This window comes from Neoarius graeffei, chromosome 4 (assembly GCF_027579695.1).
Source record: "Neoarius graeffei isolate fNeoGra1 chromosome 4, fNeoGra1.pri, whole genome shotgun sequence".
NCBI classification, from domain to species: Eukaryota; Metazoa; Chordata; class Actinopteri; order Siluriformes; family Ariidae; genus Neoarius; species Neoarius graeffei.
Window position 1 is genome coordinate 72,471,826 of NC_083572.1, and position 26,317 is coordinate 72,498,142.

General features: G+C 40.2%; 1 protein-coding gene across 3 annotated transcripts in view; it reads right to left on the bottom strand.

Annotated features, from left to right (window-relative positions):
- Positions 1-3,249: 3,249 nt before the first annotated feature.
- Positions 3,250-26,317, bottom strand: part of prkcda (protein kinase C, delta a) — a 28,107-nt gene continuing 5,039 nt past the window's right edge. Inside the window, exons 2-19 of one of the 3 annotated variants that reach the window (XM_060919666.1) lie at positions 22,490-22,618; positions 22,210-22,409; positions 22,070-22,136; positions 15,733-15,892; positions 15,503-15,534; positions 15,333-15,418; positions 15,125-15,254; positions 14,941-15,041; positions 13,510-13,594; positions 13,310-13,440; positions 12,930-13,103; positions 12,738-12,829; positions 12,579-12,641; positions 6,168-6,306; positions 5,884-6,072; positions 5,594-5,722; positions 5,309-5,508; positions 3,250-4,295 (exon numbers count right to left, since the gene is read on the bottom strand). In XM_060919666.1, coding sequence (XP_060775649.1) covers positions 5,350-5,508; positions 5,594-5,722; positions 5,884-6,072; positions 6,168-6,306; positions 12,579-12,641; positions 12,738-12,829; positions 12,930-13,103; positions 13,310-13,440; positions 13,510-13,594; positions 14,941-15,041; positions 15,125-15,254; positions 15,333-15,418; positions 15,503-15,534; positions 15,733-15,892; positions 22,070-22,136; positions 22,210-22,409; positions 22,490-22,598 — 2,046 coding nt within the window. In that variant the 5' untranslated portion in view covers positions 22,599-22,618 and the 3' untranslated portion in view covers positions 3,250-4,295; positions 5,309-5,349. Of the gene's footprint in view, positions 4,296-4,509; positions 5,509-5,593; positions 5,723-5,883; positions 6,073-6,167; positions 6,307-12,578; positions 12,642-12,737; positions 12,830-12,929; positions 13,104-13,309; positions 13,441-13,509; positions 13,595-14,940; positions 15,042-15,124; positions 15,255-15,332; positions 15,419-15,502; positions 15,535-15,732; positions 15,893-22,069; positions 22,137-22,209; positions 22,410-22,489; positions 22,619-26,317 lie in introns of those variants that run through there. The other 2 variants (XM_060919667.1, XM_060919665.1) reach the window with 2 other exon arrangements.

Genomic DNA, 26,317 nt, shown 5'->3' on the forward strand with positions numbered 1-26,317 from the left:
TTTTCCACTTCTGAATAACATTTTCTCACAGTAGAATGATGGATTTCAGATTGTTTGGTAATGGCCTTATAACCCTTCCCAGACTGATGGGCAGCAACAATTGTTTCTCCAAGATCATTGCTGATGTCTTTCCTCCTTGGTGTTGCATTAACATACACCTGAGTGCTCCAGACCAGCAAACTGCCCAAACTTCTGCTTTTTAAGAGGTGGCCACACTTGCTGATGATCAATTAATCAAATTAATTCGATCAGCAACACCTGAATGCTAATTGCCTTCATAATTTCTATGGAAGCAATAAGGGTGTACTTAACTTTTCACACACTACCATTGCATTTTTGGCTTACTTTGTGTTAAATAAATAATGGCAGGGTGAATATGCCATGTGTTATTGGTCATCTGAGGTTGTATTTACCTAATTTTAAGACCTGGTAAGGACCAGATGATTTTTTATGATGTCTTGACACTTCAAACCTAGACTTGAAGGAGAGTGTACTTTCTTTTGCACATGACTGTATTTGGATGGGCCCCACAAGAAAAGTTATTGTTTACCAAAAATTAAAAAATAATAAAAGCACCAAAAAAGTTTCCTTTTCATTACTAAAGGCCCGGTCCCACTGGCCGATGGACACAAAACGTATGCAAAAAGGACACAGCGGACGAGCAAAATTTCGGGGGTGGCTCTATCCATTTTCATCCGCTCCAGAAATGGACAAAATTGGCGAAAATTTGCGAAAACAGAACGGAAAAGAACGGACGTGGGTAGTATATAGCGGGGATGTTAAACGCATGTTCATAGGAAGCCTAGCGGATGAAAGCGGATGGAAGTGGATGACAGCTCCGAAGGGGTTACCGGTGATAACTGAGAAGCGGACGCATAGCAGAAAGAGCGGATGCATAGCGGATTAAGGGGATGCATCACGTACGCCTAACGGAAACAAAGGGCATGTTGCGCGGATGTATATCGGATGCAGACCGATTGTCCGCTAGTTGTCCTTCTACATACTCTAGACATACTCCAGACATCCTCAATATACGAGATACATCTCATCTCATTATCTCTAGCTGCTTTATCCTTCTACAGGGTCACAGGCAAGCTGGAGCCTATCCCAGCTGACTACGGGCGAAAGGCGGGGTACACCCTGGACAAGTCGCCAGGTCATCACAGGGCTGACACATAGACACAGACAACCATTCACACTCACATTCACACCTACGGTCAATTTAGAGTCACCAGTTAACCTAACCTGCATGTCTTTGGACTGTGGGGGAAACCGGAGCACCCGGAGGAAACCCACGCGGACACGGGGAGAACATGCAAACTCCACACAGAAAGGCCCTCGCCGGCCCCGGGGCTCGAACCCAGGACCTTCTTGCTGTGAGGCGACAGCGCTAACCACTACACCACCGTGCCGCCATACGAGATACATCCCAGATATAAACGCTTTGTCCGTTTTGAATACTTTATATACGAGATGCATACGCTTACATCCTTTCTATTTCCGTGCTACTAATGATGAATAGACGTTTCATGTACCTTATCTTTCCTCCCTCTTTCCATTTTCAGCTGCAGCGGATGTGAGTTGCGAGGATGCCCAGAGGATGCAGAGAGGATACAGCAGACGTTTAACGGATGATGACGGACATAGAACGTTTGTTGCTCGTATATGTCGTGGATTTACATCGTACACGGCGGAAAGTTCATCTCATCTCATTATCTCTAGCCGCTTTATCCTTCTACAGGGTCGCAGGCAAGCTGGAGCCTATCCCAGCTGACTACGGGCGAAAGGCGGGGTACACCCTGGACAAGTCGCCAGGTCATCACAGGGCTGACACATAGACACAGACAACCATTCACACTCACACCTACGGTCAATTTAGAGTCACCAGTTAACCTAACCTGCATGTCTTTGGACTGTGGGGGAAACCGGAGCACCCGGAGGAAATCCACGCGGACACGGGGAGAACATGCAAACTCCACACAGAAAGGCCCTCGCCGGCCCCGGGGCTCGAACCCAGGACCTTCTTGCTGTGAGGCGACAGCGCTAACCACTACACCACCGTGCCGCCGGAAAGTTCATCCGTTCTAAAAGTTTTGTGCAGCTCAAAACTTTTTGCGCGGATGAAATCACAGTGGACGGATGCTCGATGGATAGAGCGTATGAAGCACGTATGCAATGAGTACACAACGGATGCATAGCGTTTTCCAACGGATGGCAAAGATTTTTTTACGTTTTACATCCTCTTTGCATCCGTAAGTGCAGTGGGACCGGGCCTTAAGTCAGACATGTTTGTGTGTATTTTTATGGTGTTCTATTTATGAACATAGCTTAGGCTTGAAATAAAGAAATGCAGGAGACCAGAGGTGGACAAAGTACCCAACTTCATTACTTAAGTCAAAGTACAGATCCCACCGGTCAAATGTTACTTCAATACAAGTGAAAGTTGTCCAGTCAAATTTTTACTTAAGTTAAAGTACTGAAGTACTTGCTTTTAAAAATACTTAAGTATTAAAAGTACATTTTCTGTCGATGCATCGTTGTATTATTGCTACAACACTTACAAATCCTAATGCTGTTACCAAAGACAGAAATGTGAATTCACAAAATGAACGCATGCTGTGTCATCATGGTGGTTTAACGTTAAGCTAGCTAGTCAGTGAAACTCCACCTGACATGCTAGTAAACTCTTTTCAAACTCAAAATCATATTGGGTAGCTAATGCTACTAGAAAAGAAAGATTTCTACATTGTTTATTTGGCAAGATTATGCTAAAACACATTTCTGAAAGGACTTCAGATAAGTTAACATTATTCATGTTAGTGTAACTCCGTTTTTACATGCTAACTAACAGTGTCCAAGTTAACTAGCTGTGTGTTAACGTTAGCCGTGGACAAGGCGATGCCAACTTGGCAGGCAAATCCATAGAAAGTCATTTGACTAACCAGACCGCATAGCTATTGAAAACTGAAACATGGGTTCTAGGTATGGCCATGAGTGCGTGCATTCCCCAGAAGAACCGCCTCCTTCCATTCTGCCATCAACTGATCGTGTTAAATAATGCTGCTAAGAAATAAGTGAACTTGATTTTATACAGTATGAACGACCTGACCTTAGTGATTACTGATCGGCTGTCTCAGTGTCACCTGCAAAAATAAAAAATAAATCACGTTTTAGAAAAGAAAAGAACATTCACTTTAAAGCTGCTTCATAGTGAGGACCTTGATAGAAATGTAGTGGAGTAAAAAGTACAATATTTGTTGTTCAAATGTAGTGAAGTTAGTCATAAGTTGCCCCAAAAAAACACACCAAGTATCACCTACAGATACTCAAAAAGTGTACTTAAGTACAGTACTCAAGTAAATCTACTCCGTTACTGTCCACCTCTGCTGTAGACTGAAAATGGTTTCAAAAATGAGATGAAATGTTTTAACATTTAAAAAATACTATAAACAGCAGTAGGCCATAATAAATGAAACAAAGTCAATATTTGGTGAGAGACGATCCTTTGCTTTAAAAAAAAAAAGTCATCTCAGGTGCAATGAGTGCAGTTTTATAAGGAAATGAGCTGTAGGCTTTACTGAGCATGTTGCAGAACCAGCCACAGTTCTTCCAGACACTGTCACACTTGCTTCTTAATTTTGCAGCAAAACCCAGTAGCCTCCATTATTTATTTTCTTTTTTAATCTGAAAAGTGGTATCTTATGTAATATGCTGCTCAGATACAAACTTTTTTGGGGGTAACATTTATTTTTGTGCTGGAAAACGGACATTTGGAACTCTAAAATGTTTTTGTACTGACTTGATAATGTAGAAGTCATAAAATAGAAATCTATAACAAAGTTTGTATGGAAAAAAATGGGGTGCCAAAGACTTTTGTAAAGTACTCTGTGTGTGTGTTTAAAGCTCTATTTTATCAGTAACCAACATGCTTTAAAACATTTTCTTTTTGTATAAAGAAATTATAAGGCGGGCATGGTGGCGCAGTGGGCAGCATTGCTGCCTCACAGCTTCAGGGTCCCAGAGCTCAAGTTACTGTCAGTGTTGAGTTTCACATGTTCTGCCTGTGTTCATGTTGGTTTCCCCCCACCCCCCAAAAAACACGCAAGCAGGTGGATTAGTAGTGCTAATTACCCCTAGGCGTGAATGTGTGTATGCATGGTGCCCTGTGATGAACTGGTGTGCCATCTGGAGTGAAATCTCTTGCTTGGCAGGGAAACCGACAGCGTTGAGAGCGTTGGCAGCAGATTGGCTCTGGATTTTCCATGATTCTGACCAGGATAAAGCAGTTCTGGTGGCTGAATAAATGAATAAATAGAAGAGACTATAAAAATCTCAAATATGGTCTTCATTTTTTTAACCTTATCAACTTTGGCATTGAGAAGAAAAGTAAATAATTGAAAAGTGAACTTGGGCATGCCAGATGACTCACTATGCAGTTATCTGTACCAGTCACCTGCACCACTTCAAACTTAAGCTCTGACCAAATCAAGTCACAGTAAATACAGAGCATTGTACATTTGATCGTGTGCTCATGTTTAATGGCAGATAATAAACATAGTGTAAACACAACCATATGCATATACATCAAGCCAAGAGCATCTTTACCAGATATGTACATCATCTTACTTTATGTACAATATAACACGCACACTAATGTTCTGCTTAGTTTAAGGTTAAACATCTGCACAAACATGCTTATTATATATTAAAATCCATGGTTTTATTTACTTAATTCCTAATAAAAAAACACACACACACACACACACACTGTTTGCACAACATAACATGCACCATATGCACAAAGTTGAATACAACTTTACGAACTCACAGCACAAATGTTATACAACACCACAAGAGAGCGTCAGAAGCACACCTTCACTTACAATAATCTAAATGCTCTGGGGTCCTTTCCTCTTCCTTTCGATTTACTTTTTTTTATTCATCCAAACATCTAACCTTATCTCTGCAAAACATTGTGTTTATGCACACGATTAATGACATAATAAATGTGGTACTATTGACAAAGGAACTAATTAATTAAAACTAATGTGTACAGAGACTTTGTAAGGCCATGCCAAAAAATGGAATACCTAACTTGGCGTAACTAGTTTTCACTGCTAAACCACCTATTTTAATGAAGGAATATGATGCAATGCATCAGTGTTCAAAATTCATTCATCTAGCGTGTTGCAATCTAAATATCGTATCATGATTCAAAAACTTTATTCTCAAAAAGGACAGCTAGTGACCTGTTTGTGACAGAAAAATATTGGCACTACACTTTAAGATGTTCTAAATCATATTGAACCTTTTCCTCCCATGCTAAGTGGTGGAGGTGTGTGTCGTTCTTCACTTCTGGAGGAGGTGCTCCATTCTTGGATTAATGAACGAGAAGCCAGCAAAGGCGCTCTGGTCCATTGAGTCAATCAAACCTTTCTCACAGTGAGAAAGGCGGGGCTTCTCACTTAAAAACTCTCGGTCAAAGTTACTGCAGTCATTGGGAGCTTTCTGTAAACAGGAATCAAATGCATGATAAGGGGGGGGACAAAAGGATTTTTTAGCCTCCGTATGTGTGATAAGATACAGATCATACCACTTGTGGCCGGAAAGGGGGTTCAATTTCTCTCTTCTCTAAAGCAGACCAGGTCACGGTCTTGAAGAACGGATGAGCTCGTATATTGCCGACAATACCCAAACGATGAGAAGGGTCACGCTCAAACAACTATAGATGTAGAATGAAAAAAAGAGGACTTAATCTCTGATACAAGGGTGCTTTTTTTTAAAACTAAAAAAACTCATTTAATTTACTTATGCAAGCTTTCCAGTACAGCTGTGATATACATTAATGAGCTTTCACATTTACACAGTCATGTGCGTACGTACCCGCTCTAGCATGTCTCTGGTTTCCACTGTGATCCAGCGGGGGTAGTGAGGCGTATCCATACGGATTGACTCAAACAGTTCATCCTCATCATCGCCATGGAATGGGGACTGACCAATCAGCATCTCGTACACCAGGACACCAAATGACCACCAGTCCACAGAGAATGAATACTGCTGACCTAATAAGATCTGCATGCACACACACAGGCTTTAGGCAAAGTCACCATGTAACAGAGAACACTGAAATCCTCAGTCAGTCGATTTACCCGGTGCCTTTTTCATACCTCTGGGGCAATGTAATCTGGGGTTCCACAGAATGTTGTGGCAAAGTTGTCTCCAAAGACGTTCTCCTTACACATGCCAAAATCAGCAATCTTTATATGACCCTCTCCATCTAGCATTACATTATCCAACTTCAGATCCCTAAGAAGGAGAAAGGAAATGCTCTGGTGTATAATCCAAATCCTCACCTTGCACGTTTATCAGTGGAACCAAATGCTCATGAGTCACTACATACAGGTAGGTGATTACAACCTATACAAGCGTGTTCGTTTATTTGCAGAACATGTCATTTCCATGTCAGCCCTGCACCTGTGTTTTAGTTTTTACCAAACATGTTCACACCAACTCCCTCAGTGAAAGCCCTAAATTTAAGACTTTTTTCAGTTTAATTTCAACAGGTTAAAGAATTACTGGATTTTTAGACGAGATAATCTAATTAATTTAATATTTTAAAGAAATTAAAACAAAGTGATTTGTAAATAATCTTTGACCTGTATTGCACTCAAAACAATAGAACAGCACATTAGTTGATGTTTTATTTCATGAATTTTGTTTAAAAATTAAAAAAAAAAAAAGCCTCAATGAGGCTGTCGCTCATACCGACCAAGACACCCATAAAATCGTAAACGACAGCGGTGGCACCACCATCTTGACAACTTGTATAAATTATTATTAATAATAATCCAACACAAAGGTTATTCAGTACAACAACTTTTCTGCACACCCACCTGGGGAATATTGTATGCGAGTTTGATCAAAATCCGATCAGTCCTGTACGAGTAGCAGCGATTTTTCTAAATTGTGGACGGATGACGACACCGACAGACAAACGACGTGATTACATAAACTCATTCAGCCTGGCCTGTGGCCGGATGAGCTAATAAAAACACTTTCAAATTGCAATTTTAATTCTTGCAACACATTAAAAAAAATAAAAATAAAATTAGGAAGGTAAAGCATTACCACTTTTTAAAATGTTGCCATTCCTTCTCACAACACTTAAAAGGTACTGAGGGACTGAAGACACCAAGTGCTGAAGCATTTCAAACCGAGGCGATTCTAGAATCTGTTGTGGCCCCAAGCAAAAATTTCCAGGGGGCCCTTCTGACCAGTGTTCATCACCAGTATGTTATAAATAATCTGACACCAACAAACAATGTATGAAACCAAAGTTTTATAAATTCCAAATGTGAAAAATACAATGGTAAAGAACAATAAAACCAATAAAAATCTAAATAAATAAGCCCTCAGGCCCCGACTCTAGGGGGGCCCCTGGGCCAGGGGGCCCCAAGCAGTTGCCTGCCTTGCCTGTTCACAAGCTGCGCGTCTGGTTTCAAATGTTATTTTGTCCCATTCTTCCTGTAAACAGGTCTTAAAAGGGTACCCGCAGCGAAATATAAACAGACTAGAAATATTACACATTTTGACTCCTATGTATTGTCGCACTTTGTAGCATAAAACAGTGCTTTAAAATCCTTTTGTATTCCTGCTCACTTAAGTTCCACTCCAGGGTGCAGCCATATTTAATAGCCATGTGTTGGTAAATAATCCCACATTATTTTCTAAAAAGCAAATTAAAAATAAGTGCTGAATAAAAACCCATCTCTCTTATGGAAACAAAAAGATACAAATGTCATTGTCCGGTGGCCAAGTGTTTGAGATATGTTGCCTTGCTCTCATGATCGAGTTCCCGGTGGCCTCAAAAGCCATCAAAAATCAGGTCACTGCATCACCATGTTTTCTTCAGTATGGCGCTCCGCTCCACTATAAATTCACACTCAACTTCAAGCAGTCACTAACCTAAATTTAGACCATATAAACTATTGTGGCACAATGGACGACATTAGTTTTGGTGAGCGGCCTTCTCTCGTCAGGTCTGTAGTGGTGCCATGTTCTTTTCGTTTTGCTATAATGGATTTAATGGTGCTCCCTGAGATATTCAAAGTTGGGATTTTTTTTTTTAAGAACCCATCCCTGATCTATACTTCATAACTTTGTCTCTGACCTGTTTGGAGGCTCCTTGGTTCTCATGTTGCTTGCTTCGTAGTGTTGCAGAGTCAGGGTCCTTCCAGAACAGGTTCATTTACACAGACATCATGTGACAGATCATGCGACACTGATGGCACACAGGTGGAACTTAATCAACTAATTCTGTGACTTATGAAGTGAGTTGGTTGGACCAGCTCTTACTTAGGGGTTTCATATGAAAGGGGGTAAATACCTATGCACACTTCAGATTTCTCTTTTTTCATTTTAATTGTTTGTCACAGTAAAACAACAATTTACACCTTTAAAGTGGTAGGCATGTTGTGTAAATCAAATGATGCTAACCCTCCAAAAATCCATTTTAATTCCAGCTTGTAATGTGACAAAACAGGAGAAACACCAAGGGGGATGAATACTTTTGCAAGACACTGTATACCTGCATTCTCTCACACACAAATAAATAGGCTTTATAGCTTGTCTGAACACACATTTATACACAAATACGCGCGCACACAGTTTCTATATATAATGGGCTGCTTACCGTTTGCAAGATTTCCATCTGGTGCTGCTCCTCTCACCTCAGGCTATCATGCTACACACAGGCTATCATGGTCTGTATATTGCCCATTTCCAACACAGGCTTGTGTGAGACATGCGTTTCTAAACCGGGTTTATCCGTGAAACAATTCAACAACTGTGCCTGCATTATACTGCATAAAAGTTTGTGCTCTTTACAACAAACGCACTCAATGTCAGCTTTCCGCTTGGCACACTTTCCGCATCAGCACCAAACAGCTGCCGAACCCTTTTTCCTGCCTTCCCAACTTTGCATTTGCAAAGCAGCACCGATTTCATCATTAGAATCAGCTGATTATTCACTGCTGAAATAATTTACCAGATGCGGTTAGTCCTTAAGGGCAGCACGGTGGTGTAGTGGTTAGCACAGTCACCTCACAGCAAGAAGGTCCTGGGTTCGAGCCCAGCAGCCGACGAGAGCCTTTCTGTGTGGAGTTTGCATGTTCTCCCCGTGGGTTTCCTCCAGGTGCTCTGGTTTCCCCCACAGTCCAAAGACATGCAGGTTAGGCTAATTGGTGGCTCTAAATTGACTGTAGGTGTGAATGGTTGTCTGTCTCTATGTGTCAGTCCTGCAATGATCTGCAGACTTGTCCAGGGTGTACCCCGCCTCTCGCCCACAGTCAGCTGGGATAGGTTCCAGCTTTGCCTGCGACCCTGTAGAACAGGATAAGTGGCTACAGATGATGGATAGACGGTTTGTCCTTTTTCTGAGGTTCATACAGATATCCAGTTTCTCCACTGTCCATACTGACCTGAAGAGAACTCTTTCATCTGACTAAATCCAGGCTAACAAGTACGTTTACATCGGCTACACTTAACTTCCGGTACCTGGCCATCAACAAATTTACATCACATCCTGGATGCCATATTGGCTGCTCATGCACAATAAAACTTGACACGCTTTTGGATTTTTAAGCATTTAAAAGTTCTTATGACAACTAATTGGGTGGCTGCACTTGTGTGCATTACAACAATTAGGGCTTGTACTATTGACATCGATCATGTTTAAAATGCTGTACAGGTGCCCATTAAGGTGTGCAACAGTATGGAGTCATTGTCACATTTTTTGTATCAAAATTCACCACCCATTCTCTTCTGGGGACATGTTAGGACTGCAGTCAGACCAGTCCAGCACCCGCACCCTCTTCTTTCACATACATGCATTTGGAATGTGACTTTGCATTGTCTTGTTGAAATACTCCTAAAAAGATGCTGTCTTGAAGATAGCATATGTTTCTGCATAGTGTACTTTTCTGCATTAATGCAGCCATCACAGAAGTGTAAGTTTATTTAAAAAAAAAAAAAAGTTGATTTTTCTGACCGCAATACACGTTTTCGCTGTGCGATGGTCCATCCTAGATGCCTTCAAGCCCAGAGAAGTCAATGCCACTTCTGGACACAGTTAATATAAGGCTTCTTTTTTTGCACAGTAAAGTTTTAATTGGCATTTGTAGACATAGCTCCATATTGTAGTGCTTGACAAAGCTTTGCTAAAAGTAATCCTGAGCCTATGTGGTTATATCAGCTATAGATGAATGATGGTTCTTGATGCAGTGCCATCTAAGGAACTGGAGATCACAGGTGTTCAGCTTAGGCTTGTGCCCTTGCCCTTTATGCACCAAAATTCCTCCAGATTCGCTGAATTGTTCAAGGAAATTATGCACCACAGAAGGCAAACTATCCACATCCCTTCCCATCTTTCTTTGAGGAACACTGTTTTTAAAAAACATTTCAACAGATTTCTCACGCATTTGTTGACAAACTGGAGATCCTCCGCCCATCTTTGCTCCTCAAAGACTAGGCATTTCCTGGATACTGATTTTGTACCAAATCATGATGACAATCACATGTTGACATCACCTGTGTCAAATCACATTATTATTTAATTGTTTTACTTCATTACTAGCCCTAAATTTCCCCCATCACAGGAACAGATGTATATTAGCAAATGAAATGAAGCTGACCAGACAAAACATGATATATCTTTGGTTCATACTGTTTGCAATGAAATACAAGTCAAAGTAAATTTAGAAAATCACTGCCTTCTTTTTTCTAATTTGCATTTTCCATACCATCCCAACTTTTTCTGATTTCAGGTTGCATTACATTTAAATCTTTTAAAATCTACTTGACTCAGAAAGCTGTCCATATCCTAACAATATTAATGTAGTTAGCCTTTGTGTACATAATTTCATTTAAAAAAATTTTCCAACTTTTTATATATTCACAAGGACACTGATATTTTCCATTTCTATTCAATATTTGTCTAAATGCACGTTAAGCATTAATTACAGAATTCTGTTTCAGAACGATTAAAAATTTGTTTCTCAACAAAGACGTGCTATCAAAATGTTTGCATAAATGTGTGTTCCTACACATGGATGTGCTTAAAGAATTTTTAAAAGATAGATATAAAATTCTTGTGCCTGACTATTACATAAAAATATTAATTACCACAATTTCCAAAAAATGGATATACTGGCCCTCATTTATGAAACAGATGTATGACAAAACTGGGCATACGGTCACTTCCATGCAAAGCTTGGCACTTGTTAGTGTGGATGTGAGTGGAGGCTGTGATCAAATCTAACTTGACATCTCACCTCGTGTACACAAGTTGAGTCAGCGTGGATGTGTGGTGCAGCACAGTAAATCTGGCTAAGTGGAAAATGGTTATTAGACCATATATTCTGACTGGTCTAAGCATATGCAGCCACATTCATCACCTAAAATATTTTGCATATGGCAAATATTATATTTTGTAAAAGCCTAGATCTATTATGTCATAGATCCCCAACACAGGCTAAATATGACTTTCCAAAAACTGTTTACAATTGATAGGGTTAGCAGCCTTTTTTTTTTTTTTTTGCATAAAATGAATTTCTCTTTCATTTTGAGATAGCGTACTTGTTAGGCTACTGGTGACATAATTACAAATAAAAGTTAAGCAATGGGTACGCTAACCAATTTGCAATGTTGATAGGTTAGATGCTATTCAGTCACCTATTTAAACAAGAGCTTTTTTGCCAGTCATCAAATCTTGGCAATGATGCATCTGGCACTGTTAGAAGACTTCCATGTCTGTAAGCAACAAGGCATTTTTGGGAGCTCAGGGATTTTTTTTTTTTAAAATGGAGAATGACGAGTGGCCAGTTCCAGGTTGGTTCATCTGGCCAGAGGCTGAACACCATTGGTGTCTCACTCTGATTGATCTGAAACGTCAGAAACGAGCAAATAAAGAAATTCCACAACCGTGGAATTTTTGGTAGAGAGTTTGAGATCTGACCATTTTTCTCTTCACCTGTAAAGGCTTGTGATATAAACTATAATATTAGACAACTATTATAAATCGTATATAAGCTATACATATCATGGCTGTATGAATTAAATATTAAAACATCAGCTGGAGTACGATGGTCAGCGGTCATGCTGTTGACCACAGCAGTGATTTCTTTCCTTACAACATTTTTCTGACTTCCTATGAAGTCAGGCTACTTTTTATTTCCACACAGAAATAATTTGTTCAAAGGGACTTGCAACATTAGACCTTCTATTTTGAGGAGAAGTTTCTTTTCTTGGCTGTATTACGCATCTCGCATCACAGAGTCTAGGGGCACGGGCTCTAAACTGAGAACGTTTAGGGGTGTGATTATTTAAAATAACGGTTTTCAGCTGCCATATTTGTCAATGTCCGATCATTCTTATGCTGTGATTGGTGAGATACAAACATTTCATGAGCTACACATGAACCCCGTCATATGATGCTTATACACTCAAGATCTGCACCGGTTTGTAGGGTTAGATTGATAAATGAGGCCAATGTGTTTTGGAATTAAACCCTTCAAATGTACCTGTATACGATGCCTTTACCATGCAGGAACTGTAGTCCACATACAATTTCTGCTGCATAGAATCTAAAGCAAAGGAAAGAAGTGATTGTTTTAGGCCTGGCACAACCAAAAGCAGATTTTGTCTGAATATTGTTTTAAATGTCTGTGTTTGTGTCTCACGTGGCTCTGTAGAGGTCGAAACGTCCCTTTTCCTGAATATGAAACATCAGGTCTCCTCCATTCAGATACTCCATCACAAAGAACAGGTGCTCCTAATGTACAGATTATTGAGTAAACTTTATTGTTCTTACTGAAGGACAATAACGGAAGCTCGGTGATGGATCTAATATGGATAGATCGAATGCGTGTTACCTTGGTCTGAAAAGTGGAGTAGAGGTGTGTAAGGAACGGATTATCCCAGGCCAGAGCCAGCACCCGCTTTTCCACCATAGTGCATTCTACATCATCATCTATCAACACCACGTCTTTCTTTAAGGCTTTCACTGCAAACCATTCCCCGCTGTTCTTTAACTCGGCCAAAAACACCTGAGAGAGAGAGAGAGAGAGAGAGAGAGACAGACAGACAGACAGACACACACACACACACCTGCATGAAAAATATGAATAGAGAAAAGATGCATTTCCTGGAGGAGAAATGGAATAATTAGTGAACAGGAAAGACATATAAACTGATGAAGGTGAAGGGCGAGAGAAGAAATAAGGACATACAGAGACACACAGGGAGGCAATACCTTGCCAAAGCTTCCCTTGCCCAGGACTTTATGAAAGGTGAACTGCTCGGCTGTGATGCGCGTTTGGTGCGTGATCCGAGATGGAGGGTGGGGACTTGAACCTTCCCAGAGATGACCATATAGAGGACCATCTACACAGTGTCATCATGATTAATCAAGTGAAAACAATCACCGATTTAATCATAAATTATTACACACACCAGTAACTTCAGGTCCTGGGCTTTTGTTGAAGTCCGGGTAACTGCCAGTATCCTGTGTGTTTGATTCAGACTTCTTCGTGGACTTCTGTGGGACAAATGCACATATGCATTTGGGGTAGTTTAAAAACATTTATATAAAACATGTACAGTGCTTAAGTATTCTCCCCCCCCAAACTTTTCCACATTTGTAGTGTTACAGCCTGGACCTGATATGGATATCATTGTGATTAAAGGTCATGACTTCACAAAAAACAAAACAGATCCCATGATATGGAAATGAGGGAAGGAATTCAATATATTCTGCAAAAGTATTTACAAATAAAGGTGTAGGAGTTTGAATAGCCAATAACCCTTGTTAAGGACACCTAATATCGGTGAATATTTATGCAAACCACCATATTATTACCTCTGCCAAGGAGGTTATGTTTCAGTGCAGTTTGTTTGTCTGGCTTTAAGCAGAACTGCGCAAAACCTACCAACCAGATTTCCATGAAACTTGGTGGAAGGGCATAACATGGGCCAAGAAAGAACCCATTACATTCTGGAGCCTATCTGAATCACAGAGCAGATCCGCAAATTTATTTTCACTCTTACTAATGTTGCGAAATATGGCATTTGGCATTGGTGGAAGTCTGCACTCAAAAATGCCATACATCTAAAAATTGGCAGCAGATAGCAGTAAAGCTCAATACTAACAAAACATAACCAACGTAGAAATAATAAGACTCCATCTCACAATCCAAATTCACAGGTACGAGTAATTCTCTGAGATACACATGTAGGCACATAATTTTAATACTTTTGGAATTATATCCAGACATATAAAGTGGTGGCATTCACAGATACGCACATCATAGAGTCGACTATTGTCCTTGGCAGTGGTCTGCACTCTCAGAGTGCCCTTCTAGTTGTGGAATGCTTTCATGAATTCTTTAGTTGAAAGTACTTGTTCGTAAGTAACCTCCGAATTTGTATTTGTCCTTTTAGACATGGTATTCTTTTTCAGAGGCATGAATTTGTGACTGCTTTACTAACTGCAGTGACTTAACAAGAACTACTTTTAAAATAATGGTTTGAGGCTTGAATGTTGCCACAAACAAACAAAACAAAAACACTACTATATAAAACATGTTCACTCATGTCTGTCTCATTTTAAGATACTGTAAGGCTGTAATAACTAGATTTTAATTTGTGTAATGCAAATTAAAAACTACAGTAACATTGTGTTAGACAACACCTGCTCTTCGTCTTTCATTAGTTTTAAGTTCAACATGGTGTCAGTTCTTCTTTCAGGACATGTAAATACTTGTCCAAATCATTGTTAGAAAATGCCACATACGCTAGAAATTAAGTTGAATAAAGTTAAAACCATTATTTTAATACATTTTTTTAAAACAATAAAAACACACGCTCACGTGCACCCACACTCACCTGACCAACTTGAGTGAGAGCCTCTGCCAATAGTTTCTGGTTGATTCCACAAAGGTTGGCAACTTTAGTCTGGCACTTATGATGTACATTCATAGCACAGTCTGGGAAAATGGATGACAATCAGAACCACTCAGAAAAACACCCCCATGCATACACACGCACAAACTCATGATGTCCCGCTCACCCTCACACTTCAGCCCCTGTTTGACGAGACCCCACAGCAGACTCCCACAGTGGTCACAAAAGGTGGGGCTCATGTAGTTGTAGGTCTTAAAGCGGTGTGGCATGTCAATTTTAAAGCGCTCCTTCTGAAACTGCGCGCACACACACACACACCATCATGTACCCAGAATAATGTGCAACAGTCTACATGCTTTGAATGTTGCACATACCATAGTATCACGACTGTTGGCCGCTGTACCAGTGCATCTGCCAATGATTTTATCAATACACTTCTTATGAATAGCTGCATTGCATTCTGTGAAAACAAAAACAACTGAATATCTAAAAATATGATTACAAAAGATAACTGGAGCAAATGTGTTCAGACAATAATACTCACGCCTACACTTGTATCCTTGCTTGTTCAACCCCCTGACAAATAAAAAAGATAGTTAATTTATTATTATATCATGTTAAACTTTTATATCATTCTACCATCCTATATACACTATTTCCACTGAGTAGGCAGTGTAAATATCAATTCCCATAGATGCTCTTATTTGACTGTTACAGTTCAACCGCTCACACATTCACAGTGTCTCTTACACACACACCCACACACAGCCTCACCAAACGAAATCTCTGCACACAGAGCAAAAAGTGGGTTGTCTAAAGAAGGTGGCGATGAACTCGTGGTTTTTGATGAAGTGAATTTTGGCCTGTTTAATGGCTCCACGACGGCGATTTATAGTTGGAGCTTCTTCCTCTGTCCTTGCCGACTGACAAGACTCTGAATAGCAAACAAAAGGGAGAGTGAAAGAGACTAACTAAACAGACCTTTTGGAAAAATATATTGAAAGAATAGCAAAAGACTAAAGGAAGCACACATTCATGGATAGTAGCTTTACATTGTGTTAATAGAAATACCAAAAAAAAAAATCTTTTTTTTCATCTAAACTAGTGATCAGAAAACAGACATTGTCATCTTATACAAAGCTAATAATTTCCTGTCAGTATGGCCTCTCCTCCTTCCTGGAGTGCAGCTGTCAGACCCCAGCCATCTTGATAAAGAATGATATTTAACCTAATGGGGTTTCTACAAGGAAAGAAACCATGCAGCAAGCAAAACTAGGAGAGCTCTCGAACCCATCATGAAATAAAAACAACCCGATTTCCGTTTTTAGTTGAAACAAGATGTAATAAATGTTAAATCTATCTATAGACTGGAAATGCACAGAGAATTTCCACAGATCAAAAACCAAGCAAGAAGGACTGCTGTAGGAGAGAGATGTTCAGACATGATTAATGAAAACATTCATGAGAAAGAACACTTTTAGACATCTGCCCTGCACACCACCCATTCTAATATCCTGAGACTTAGCAACTGAGTTGTACTGTAAGCAACCAGTAACCTAGAGGCAACTGAATGAACAATAAATACATCAATAATTAATAAAAAATACAGATGATTATAAATATTCATTATGTAAACATGCGTTTTACTGGGAAATACGCCACTCATAATTTTCATACAAATTACATCCAGGACGTTCAGTAACATTTTCCAATATCTTCACTTGTGAGGAAATTGATGAATTGTTTTGATTAACTTGCGTAGTTTGTTTGTGAATGTGTCTATATGATGAAAAGAAAGAAAGAAAAAAAAAAATCACACACTGGCTTGACGATATGAAGCTTATCTTCTCGTGCTGAAAAACTCGTATGTCATATGAAATACACTGTAAACCTGAGCAATACATTTTCCAATATATTCACTCATGAGAATAATCGATGATGTCATTCCTAGTGTTTTCCCGTTGACTTGATGCACATTGTCAAAATGGCGAACTGGTTAAAAATTTAAATTATTTTCATTAACTTGTGTTTTTTTGATGTGTCCATATAATATTTTGGATATTCTACAGTATATACTGCAGAGCTATAGATTTATACATATTCTGTGTAGTGTCTATTCTGCAGAGCACTCCGCCACATTTTTATTTTTTTATTCCATTTGTTACATTCTATTTCCCCCCCAAAAAAAAAAATTTAAAGAGAAAAACCCTCACAACACTATCTTCACAACCTACGTAAAGCACTGCAATAAGCATTTCACTACATGTCATACTCTATGATTGCGTATGTGACAAATTTGAATATAAAGAACATTACACGGTGGCGCGAAGAGATGAAGTTTATCTTCTTGTGTTGAAAATATTTTCACGTGTTCGCTTTTCTCATTCGTGAAATATGTTCACCACTCAAAGTTAAACTTCATATCATCGCCTAACCGTATAATATCCTCTCTCTCATACAGTGAGATTATACGTTGGTGCGAAGATATGAAGTTTATCTTTGAGTGGCGAACATATTTCACGAGTGAGCAAAGCAAACGAGTGAAAATATTTTCAACACAAGAAGATAAACTTCATATGTCACCGTTTTGGTTCTCCATGTCCCGGATGTAGCTCATATGAAAAATATGAGTGGCGTATTTCCCAGTAAAACAATCGTGTGTCCACACACACACACAAAGTATGGACCCTTTTCACATGACGTCACGACAAACGCGGCCGCCATTTTGGACGTGTACTACCAGTAGTTTACCACAGCCAGCATTGAGGAACGGCAGCAAAGAAAGTGTTTATTTTCAGCAAGACTTCCATCATGCCACTATATTGTTGTGCACCTGGATGTAGTAACCATCAACAAACAAGGCAAGGGTTATCATTTTATCGGATCCCGGTAGATGCTGACCGACGGAGAAGATGGATAGCGGCCATAAACAGGAAAGATTGGCAGCCCTCGGCATACCAGCGCTTGTGCAGTGACCACTTTATTGGAGGTAAGACGAATAAAATTAGCCAGAAAAGGCATTACATTGCTGTTAACATTCTGTGGCGGCGAGTGTGTAACCAAATAGGTTAAAATAACCCATTGTAACCTCTTTGTTCTTCTGTAGTAGCTATTAGCTAACGACATTAGCTAGCGTTGTGTTCCTTTGCTGTTGGTAGACTGTAGGACAGATCAGAGGCAGTGTCCTACAAACAGCGCTTAATCTGAGGGGGAGCAAGCCGGAGCGCACTCCAGAACCTCGGGCGTTGGCTCCGGCAGCTATTTACACTGGATCCGGCGATCCGACACCTCTTTTGACTATGTAACAAAAAAAAAACCAAATAATTAAATAAAAAAATGCAAGTTTATTTTGTGTTAATGTCTGATTTTGATATCTGTCTTGTTGGTGATTTCTCTCATGAAATGACATCCACAAAATATCTGCAGATGAACTTAATTTGCAGTGTTATTACAAAACATGCCCAGAAGCGCAGCGCCGTGCCCCCCTCCCCCCCTCTTTTTTTCCGCACCGGAGCCGCTCATCCTCTGCGCTCCGGGACCTCCCACTTTACAAATTAAGCACTGCCTACAAATAAGTGTTCCAAACAAGAGTTTTCAGATCAATACCTGTGTATGGCGATGGGTTTTTAACGACATAGGTATAAAGATCATGTGGGCCGAAGTCAGGTAAAAACGAGGGCTTCGTGTACTTCCGTACGTCTGTAAACAATCCAGGCGGAAGCAGATAAACGTCGCTCTCTAAGCCTGCTAATCTCAATTTTTGAAAATACCTCTCCCTCTGCTCGCCCTGTAAATGCCCTACGTCGCTGGATAGCGAAGGTGTTTTCTGCATCTCGCTCCTTTTTCTTGTATGTTCTCCGTTTGTCGCCTTCCTCGCATTCAAACCAATTCGAGCCGAAGTCCGCTACATGTCCAAAATGGTGGTCGCGTTTACGAAGGTCACGTGACTGAAAAGGGTCTATAGGGTTAAGTTTCACAGATATTTTTTTCATAATCATAAGTAACACCAATGGTCAATAGTGTAATGTATTTATATGAACAATAATATATGCCAACCTTTGGCTTTTATAAGTGTCTCCAACTTTCTCAAGACAGCTTTAGGATTATCTCCATTTTAATATTTAATTCTTTCTGACATCTCTGTTTTAACTACCACACAGCTTGCCAATTTTCCCCCTCAGCCTTACTGACATATCTTTTTTAAAAATGTGCCAAAAATGTCTTACTCTACCTTCTTCTGAGCAGCTCTAGAGAACAACGGGGTTATGACTTCAACTCCATGTGTTCGGTTTCTCTTTTAAACAGTTTTTTCCCTGTTAATTTTTCTATTTTGTTGCCTTGCTGCAGGTTAAACTTGCAGTTCATTTATATTTTAACATCTTTGGTAGATAAATTGCAAAATAGTGGGACATTTTCCTTTTTTCACCCAGAAACCATTGATGCAAATTTTCAGCACTCAGCTATATACAGTGTATGTTTAAAAAAAAAAAAAAATATATATATATATATATATATATATATATATATATATATATATATATTACACACACACACACACACACACACACACACACACACACACACACTACTTTTCAAAATCCCTGCTAGCTAATTTTGAAAAGTAGAGAGGATACAATTCACTATACAACCCCGATTCCAAAAAAGTTGGGACAAAGTACAAATTGTAAATAAAAACAGAATGCAATAATTTACAAATCTCAAAAACTGATATTGTATTCACAATAGAACATAGACAACATATCAAATGTCGAAAGTGAGACATTTTGAAATTTCATGACAGCAACACATCTCAAAAAAGTTGGGCCAGGGGCAATAAGAGGCTGGAAAAGTTAAAGGTACAAAAAAGGAACAGCTGGAGGACCAAATTGCAACTCATTAGGTCAATTGGCAATAGGTCATTAACATGACTGGGTATAAAAAGAGCATCTTGGAGTGGCAGCGGCTCTCAAAAGTAAAGATGGGAAGAGGATCACCAATCCCCCTAATTCTGCGCCAACAAATAGTGGAGCAATATCAGAAAGGAGTTCGACAGTGTAAAATTGCAAAGAGTTTGAACATATCATCATCTACAGTGCATAATATCATCAAAAGATTCAGAGAATCTGGAAGAATCTCTGTGCGTAAGGGTCAAGGCCGGAAAACCATATTGGGTGCCCGTGATCTTCGGGCCCTTAGACGGCACTGCATCACATACAGGCATGCTTCTGTATTGGAAATCACAAAATGGGCTCAGGAATATTTCTAGAGAACATTATCTGTGAACACAATTCACCGTGCCAGCCGCCGTTGCCAGCTAAAACTCTATAGTTCAAAGAAGAAGCCGTATCTAAACATGATCCAGAAGCGCAGACGTCTTCTCTGGGCCAAGGCTCATTTAAAATGGACTGTGGCAAAGTGGAAAACTGTTCTGTGGTCAGACGAATCAAAATTTGAAGTTCTTTATGGAAATCAGGGACGCCGTGTCATTCGGACTAAAGAGGAGAAGGACGACCCAAGTTCTTATCAGCACTCAGTTCAGAAGCCTGCATCTCTGATGGTATGGGGTTGCATTAGTGCATGTGGCATGGGCAGCTTACACATCTGGAAAGACACCATCAATGCTGAAAGGTATATCCAGGTTCTAGAGCAACATATGCTCCCATCCAGACGACGTCTCTTTCAGGGAAGACCTTGCATTTTCCAGCATGACAATGCCAAACCACATACTGCATCAATTACAGCATCATGGCTGCGTAGAAGAAGGGTCCGGGTACTGAACTGGCCAGCCTGCAGTCCAGATCTTTCACCCATAGAAAACATTTGGCGCATCATAAAACGGAAGATACGACAAAAAAGACCCAAGACAGTTGAGCAACTAGAATCCTACATTAGACAAGAATGGGTTAACATTCCTATCCCTAAACTTGAGCAACTTGTCTCCTCAGTCCCCAGACGTTTACAGACTGTTGTAAAGAGAAAAGGGGATGTCTCACAGTGGTAAACATGGCCTTGTCCCAACTTTTTTGAGATGTGTTGTTGTCATGAAATTTAAAATCACCTAATTTTTCTCTTTAAATGATACATTTTCTCAGTTTAAACATTTGATATGTCATCTACGTTCTATTCTGAATAAAATATGGAATTTTGAAACTTCCACATCATTGCATTCTGTTTTTATTTACAATTTGTACTTTGTCCCAACTTTTTTGGATTCGGGGTTGTAGTAAAATGTAGCTGTTTGTACCTAAGCTACTATTAAAGGCCTTTACACACCATGGGCGTTTTTTGTGCCATTAATTTGCATGTCCATTTTATATATATATATATATATATATATATAATTTTTTTTTTTTTTTTTGGTGCTGTTTTTGTCACAAGTACTTTCACACAGAACGTGAATGTTACGCAGTGAGAAAGCAACATTTTTTTCCCCACAATGAGGTTGATTTTATGAGCGTTAATACTAAAAATGAACGCATCAACTAATCATGTTGTGTGGAATGGATGTCACATGGTGGTGTAGGTGACATCTGGCAAAACAGCCTCAAATGTAGCAGTGACCCTTTGCTATGCGCTGGCATAACTGACATTCAGGAACTCCACAGTTATAGTTCATCCATGAACTCACAATACTGTCAACATTGTTTTCTCTCTTGTTGTCCAACATCCTGTCCCTTAGCTTCAACTCTTGAATGAGATTATGAAACTATCTGTTGTCGTCTCCGTTCCAACAACAGGTGAACCCAAAGCTTTCTCTTTCTTGAGAGCATGTCTATAATTCTTGTCATCACTGCTAACACAAAACACAAGGGACAACTGTGGTGAGAGTGTGAAACCAGCATGAAATAGGATGCAAAATATTCAAAAATTCCCATTGGATTCAATATGCAAAAATTTTGCACGTGAATTTTTCACATCACAATGTCACATGTTCCATGTCTAAACGCCTAAAGACATTAGATTATTATTATTATTATTATTATTATTATTATTAATATTATGTTTGCTTCATCCAGACGCAAGTGCATGTAAATGCACTCATTTTGTGTTTTATTTGCTAAAAAGATAGAGTAAAGAGAGACAGCATGAGAATATATACAATAAATCTCACCTGTGTCCATATCTTCCAGGAAATACTGAACAGACATCATCACTTTTCCTGAAGGTTGCAGATCAACCTGAAGAGGAACAGAAGGGGTTAAAATATACCTCCATTGGGAGGGACCACACCCCACACAAGTGCATACATACCCAAAACTCTGAACGGCCATTGGCTTTCTTGCACCGCTCTGCTAGAACAGATACACCAAGTGTGACTTCTGCTAATGGCTCATCAGCAGTGCGCATAAGCAGAACCTGGAGGACACGTCCTTCATAAATATGTGCATCGAAACTGGCGCGCCAAGCAGGATACATTGTAGGCTTCCTTTGAATCAGAGTCTTCCCTCGGTCTAGCAAGAAAAAGTGATTAAGACTGCATACATGAGGACGGAAACCCACCCATGACTAAAACTCACGCATACACACTCACCCGTGTTGAGCGACTCCTTCAGCTTGACCGCACAGAATGGCGCTTCAGTCACTGGAGACAGGACACCAAATTCATAGGCATTAAAGGTGATCCTCAGGAAGGGAGCCATGGTGATTGCTCACACACAGTCTGTGAATGAGTAACACAAACTGGTGCTTAACAAGTGCACAACTCACCCCCTCTTTAAAAAAAAAAACCATTTGCCAAGGACTATTTGGACAATCACCACAGTAGCCACCACATCATACCTACACTGTACTTTAAACAACACACAATAACTACACTGAATAATCGTGAGCTGATAGCTGACGAGGCGCATACCGCTGAGTTGGCTATAAGCCATATACGACAAGACTGAGTGGAATAACTTTTATTCTATCCACATTCACTGAATTTTGAGAAACAGAGCATTTTTGTTTTTTGCAAATTCAATAAATAAAAGCTTTATACAAAACGTCTGACAAAATCGTTTCCACTTAGAATGTAAACAAACTGGCAAAATGACAGTAGCAATTTGTGAAAAACACTTTTTTTAATTTTTCAAGAATTATCAATATAAAGTTCTTAACACGGGGCGGCACGGTGGTGTAGTGGTTAGCGCTGTCGCCTCACAGCAAGAAGGTCCTGGGTTCGAGTCCCATGGCCGGCGAGGGCCTTTCTGTGCGGAGTTTGCATGTTCTCCCCGTGTCCGCGTGGGTTTCCTCCAGGTGCTCTGGTTTCCCCCACAGTCCAAAGACATGCAGGTTAGGTTAACTGGTGACTCTAAATTGACCGTAGGTGTGAATGTGAATGGTTGTCTGTGTCTATGTGTCAGCCCTGTGATGACCTGGCGACTTGTCCAGGGTGTACCCCGCCTTTCGCCCGTAGTCAGCTGGGATAGGCTCCAGCTTGCCTGCGACCCTGTAGAAGGATAAAGCGGCTAGAGATAATGAGATGAGATGAAGTTCTTAACACCAAATACTTTCATTCCATATTTTGTTGCTTTTTTATTTTTGGGGGTTGTCGTCTTCAGGGTTTTTTGGCAGTTGGCAAACCAACTTAAAGGTGCATTACTGCCACCGACTGAGCTGGAGCATGGAACAGGAGATTTTTTTTTTTTTTGGGGGGGGCACACATTCTTTTAGCCATTTCTGTTTCTTTTAAATACTTGATAATTTGGGGACTTTTGTTTTCAAGTAGAGTTTTTATTTCGTCCTCGGTTGGTTCAGCAACATGCGCCACCATTTTGTATTTCTCTACTCATGGTATATGAGCTGACAGCCTAGTCGTAGAGTAGCCAATCAGAGCGGGCAATTGCTCATATCCAGTGAATGTGGATAGAATAAAATTAGATATCATTTAGCTATACACATCTTGAAAGTGGATAACTCGGTCTACATTTAGATAGGCAAGATACACATCTGCCCGTTCCTGCATACATTCCTGTACATGTTGATCCAGGGACATGTCCAAACTCACTGAACTCCAAACCTAAAGCAAGCTACATCATTACAACGCTACATGCCTCTCAGAATTGGCAATGCATTCTTAAGCTCGAGTCAGTGTGTCTCACACACATACACACCACCTATTTTAGGATATTTGACTTCAGAGGATAGACAGCACGCTAGGGAATGAGAATGTGTGGTAGAGTGGTGTCTTTCTACGCATGTGGAGATGTGTGCGCGTGCGTCGGAGAGCAACACAGCGGGGGAAAAAAGAAAGGCATTGTGTAGGCAGGTGAGATGATCATGTTGCATGTGATTCTGTGCTCAAACCTTCTCATACAAAAGGGAAAGAAAGTTCTGCTGGGAACACTTTACACTATATACAAACAGAAACAGACAAATATACAGCATGTGTGTTTATAGGCGAGATTTCCAATGGTGACCTAGACAAGTGCTCAGTTTATGTGTTTGCTCCCAACTTCTTACTCAACACTTTAATAAATCCAGACTGTCCCATGCATGAATATTCTCAACCCTTAAGAGAACACACACCTGCCTACCCACAGGTCAAACAGAACAACAAAATCCTACATGCAATAAGTTGAAGCATGACTCATGTCCCGAGCAGAGTCCCAAACAGCAGCTGCACTTCAGTGTTCTACCTACTGTTTAGCTCTTGATTACATCACAGAGAGGAACTGTAAAACACTGCAATAGGGTGATTCTGTATGTTCAGATTATTGTATGGTTGTGGATGCAGGAGGCAAAATGTTTTGCATAAAACACCGTTCATTGCTGGACCTGGAATCATTTAATGAACTATAATGATGGGGGGGTGGACCCAATGACATGAGCCTAAGAGCAAAAGGCAAGGCTGACAAACAGGAGTAGACCAATGTAGACAACTGATAAATGGGTGGCATGTAAGGAATAAAAGATTATAGGATGTGCTGTTGTAGAAAAATAATCAACAACAAAGTGGCATGATGCAGCCTGATATATAGCAGAGTTAAGGAGTTGTTAGCCTGGGCCCGCCCATCCTAAGTGTGACGCAACACGAGGGCCTGTTGCGAGCTTAGTCTGGCCAGGCAAGCTATCTACAGCTCTTCCAAGCTCCCGAAAAATCGGGAACCAATCAACTTTGAGCATCTCCAACGGCCCTGGGTAGAGGCGTGTTCAAGGCAGTGACGTAGTAGAACTGCGACCGGAAGCCATAGATTGTTTACAGAATCTATGCCGGAAGCGCTTCATTCACTAGAAACATTACGAACATGGAGCAAGTTCTCATTGAAAACGGAGCAAAGAGCAGCCCTGGAGGTATTTATTGAAAGGAAGGACGTTTTCGCCTTGCTCCCAACCGGCTTCGGTAAGAGTTTAATCTACCAGTTAGCCCCGTCGCGTCGCATACGTCAGAGGAAAGAGTGATGTGATTGGTTTAAGCTTCGTCACAGCCTTTTCTGGCTTCGACCCGTAGCAAACTGAGGCATTTCAGGGAGGTGGGTCAACCACGGGCTCTGGGAAACGGTTGGGCTTAATATCTTGGCCAGACCAATAGCTCGTAGAGCTTTGCAGTCGCGTTAGCCAGACTAAGGAGTTGTGGCTTCCTAAAGGAAGTTTTTAAAACACACTTTGAAAGGAAAAAAACAAACAATCTATAGGTTTTACAAAGAACTTCCCTACAGGGACACACAAAGAACCAAATATTTTTTCCTGTGTGTGTGCAAATGCAAATGATCGAGCAGTGAATGCATTTGTATATTACCAGAAGTCACCAACTGCCTGTGGCTGCAATACGACTTCAGCGGTATCATGAGTAACTTGGTAGTAAAATCCTTAAAAGGTAGGGTAGGTAATTTTGGAGAAACCAGCAAGAGTAAGCTAGATTTTCAAAGTATCCAACCGAAAAATCCCACGCCCTCCGTTCAGTGTTCCCTCCAAAGCCACTCCCCCAAAAACACAAAGCTGATTGCTGCTGGAAGGTGAGTCCATGAGGAGGGTGTCATATCCAACTACTTCATGTCACAGTCACATGTAAGAAAAACACCTAACATCATCATAATGAATATAAACAACAAACATGGCTATCGTTAGGACTCCCAGCTGTCGACTAGCTCACTAGCTTTAGTAATATGTCTGCAATATGTCCACCCAGCCTCATGGAAGACTCCAGTCATGCACAATGAGTTCACAGGCAGAGCGTGTGTATATAGGCAGGTAGGCCATCCAATCCTCTCATTCAGACCGAATTAAATGATTGGACAAGCTTTTTACAGCCCTGCAACTGCCACAGGTAACAGATTTTTTCTTTTTATTGTAAGAACATTTGATTTATTCATTGTTGTCAGGATGTAAAGAGAACTTCAAGAAATATAACAAAAATGCTTCCAAAATAAAATTACCT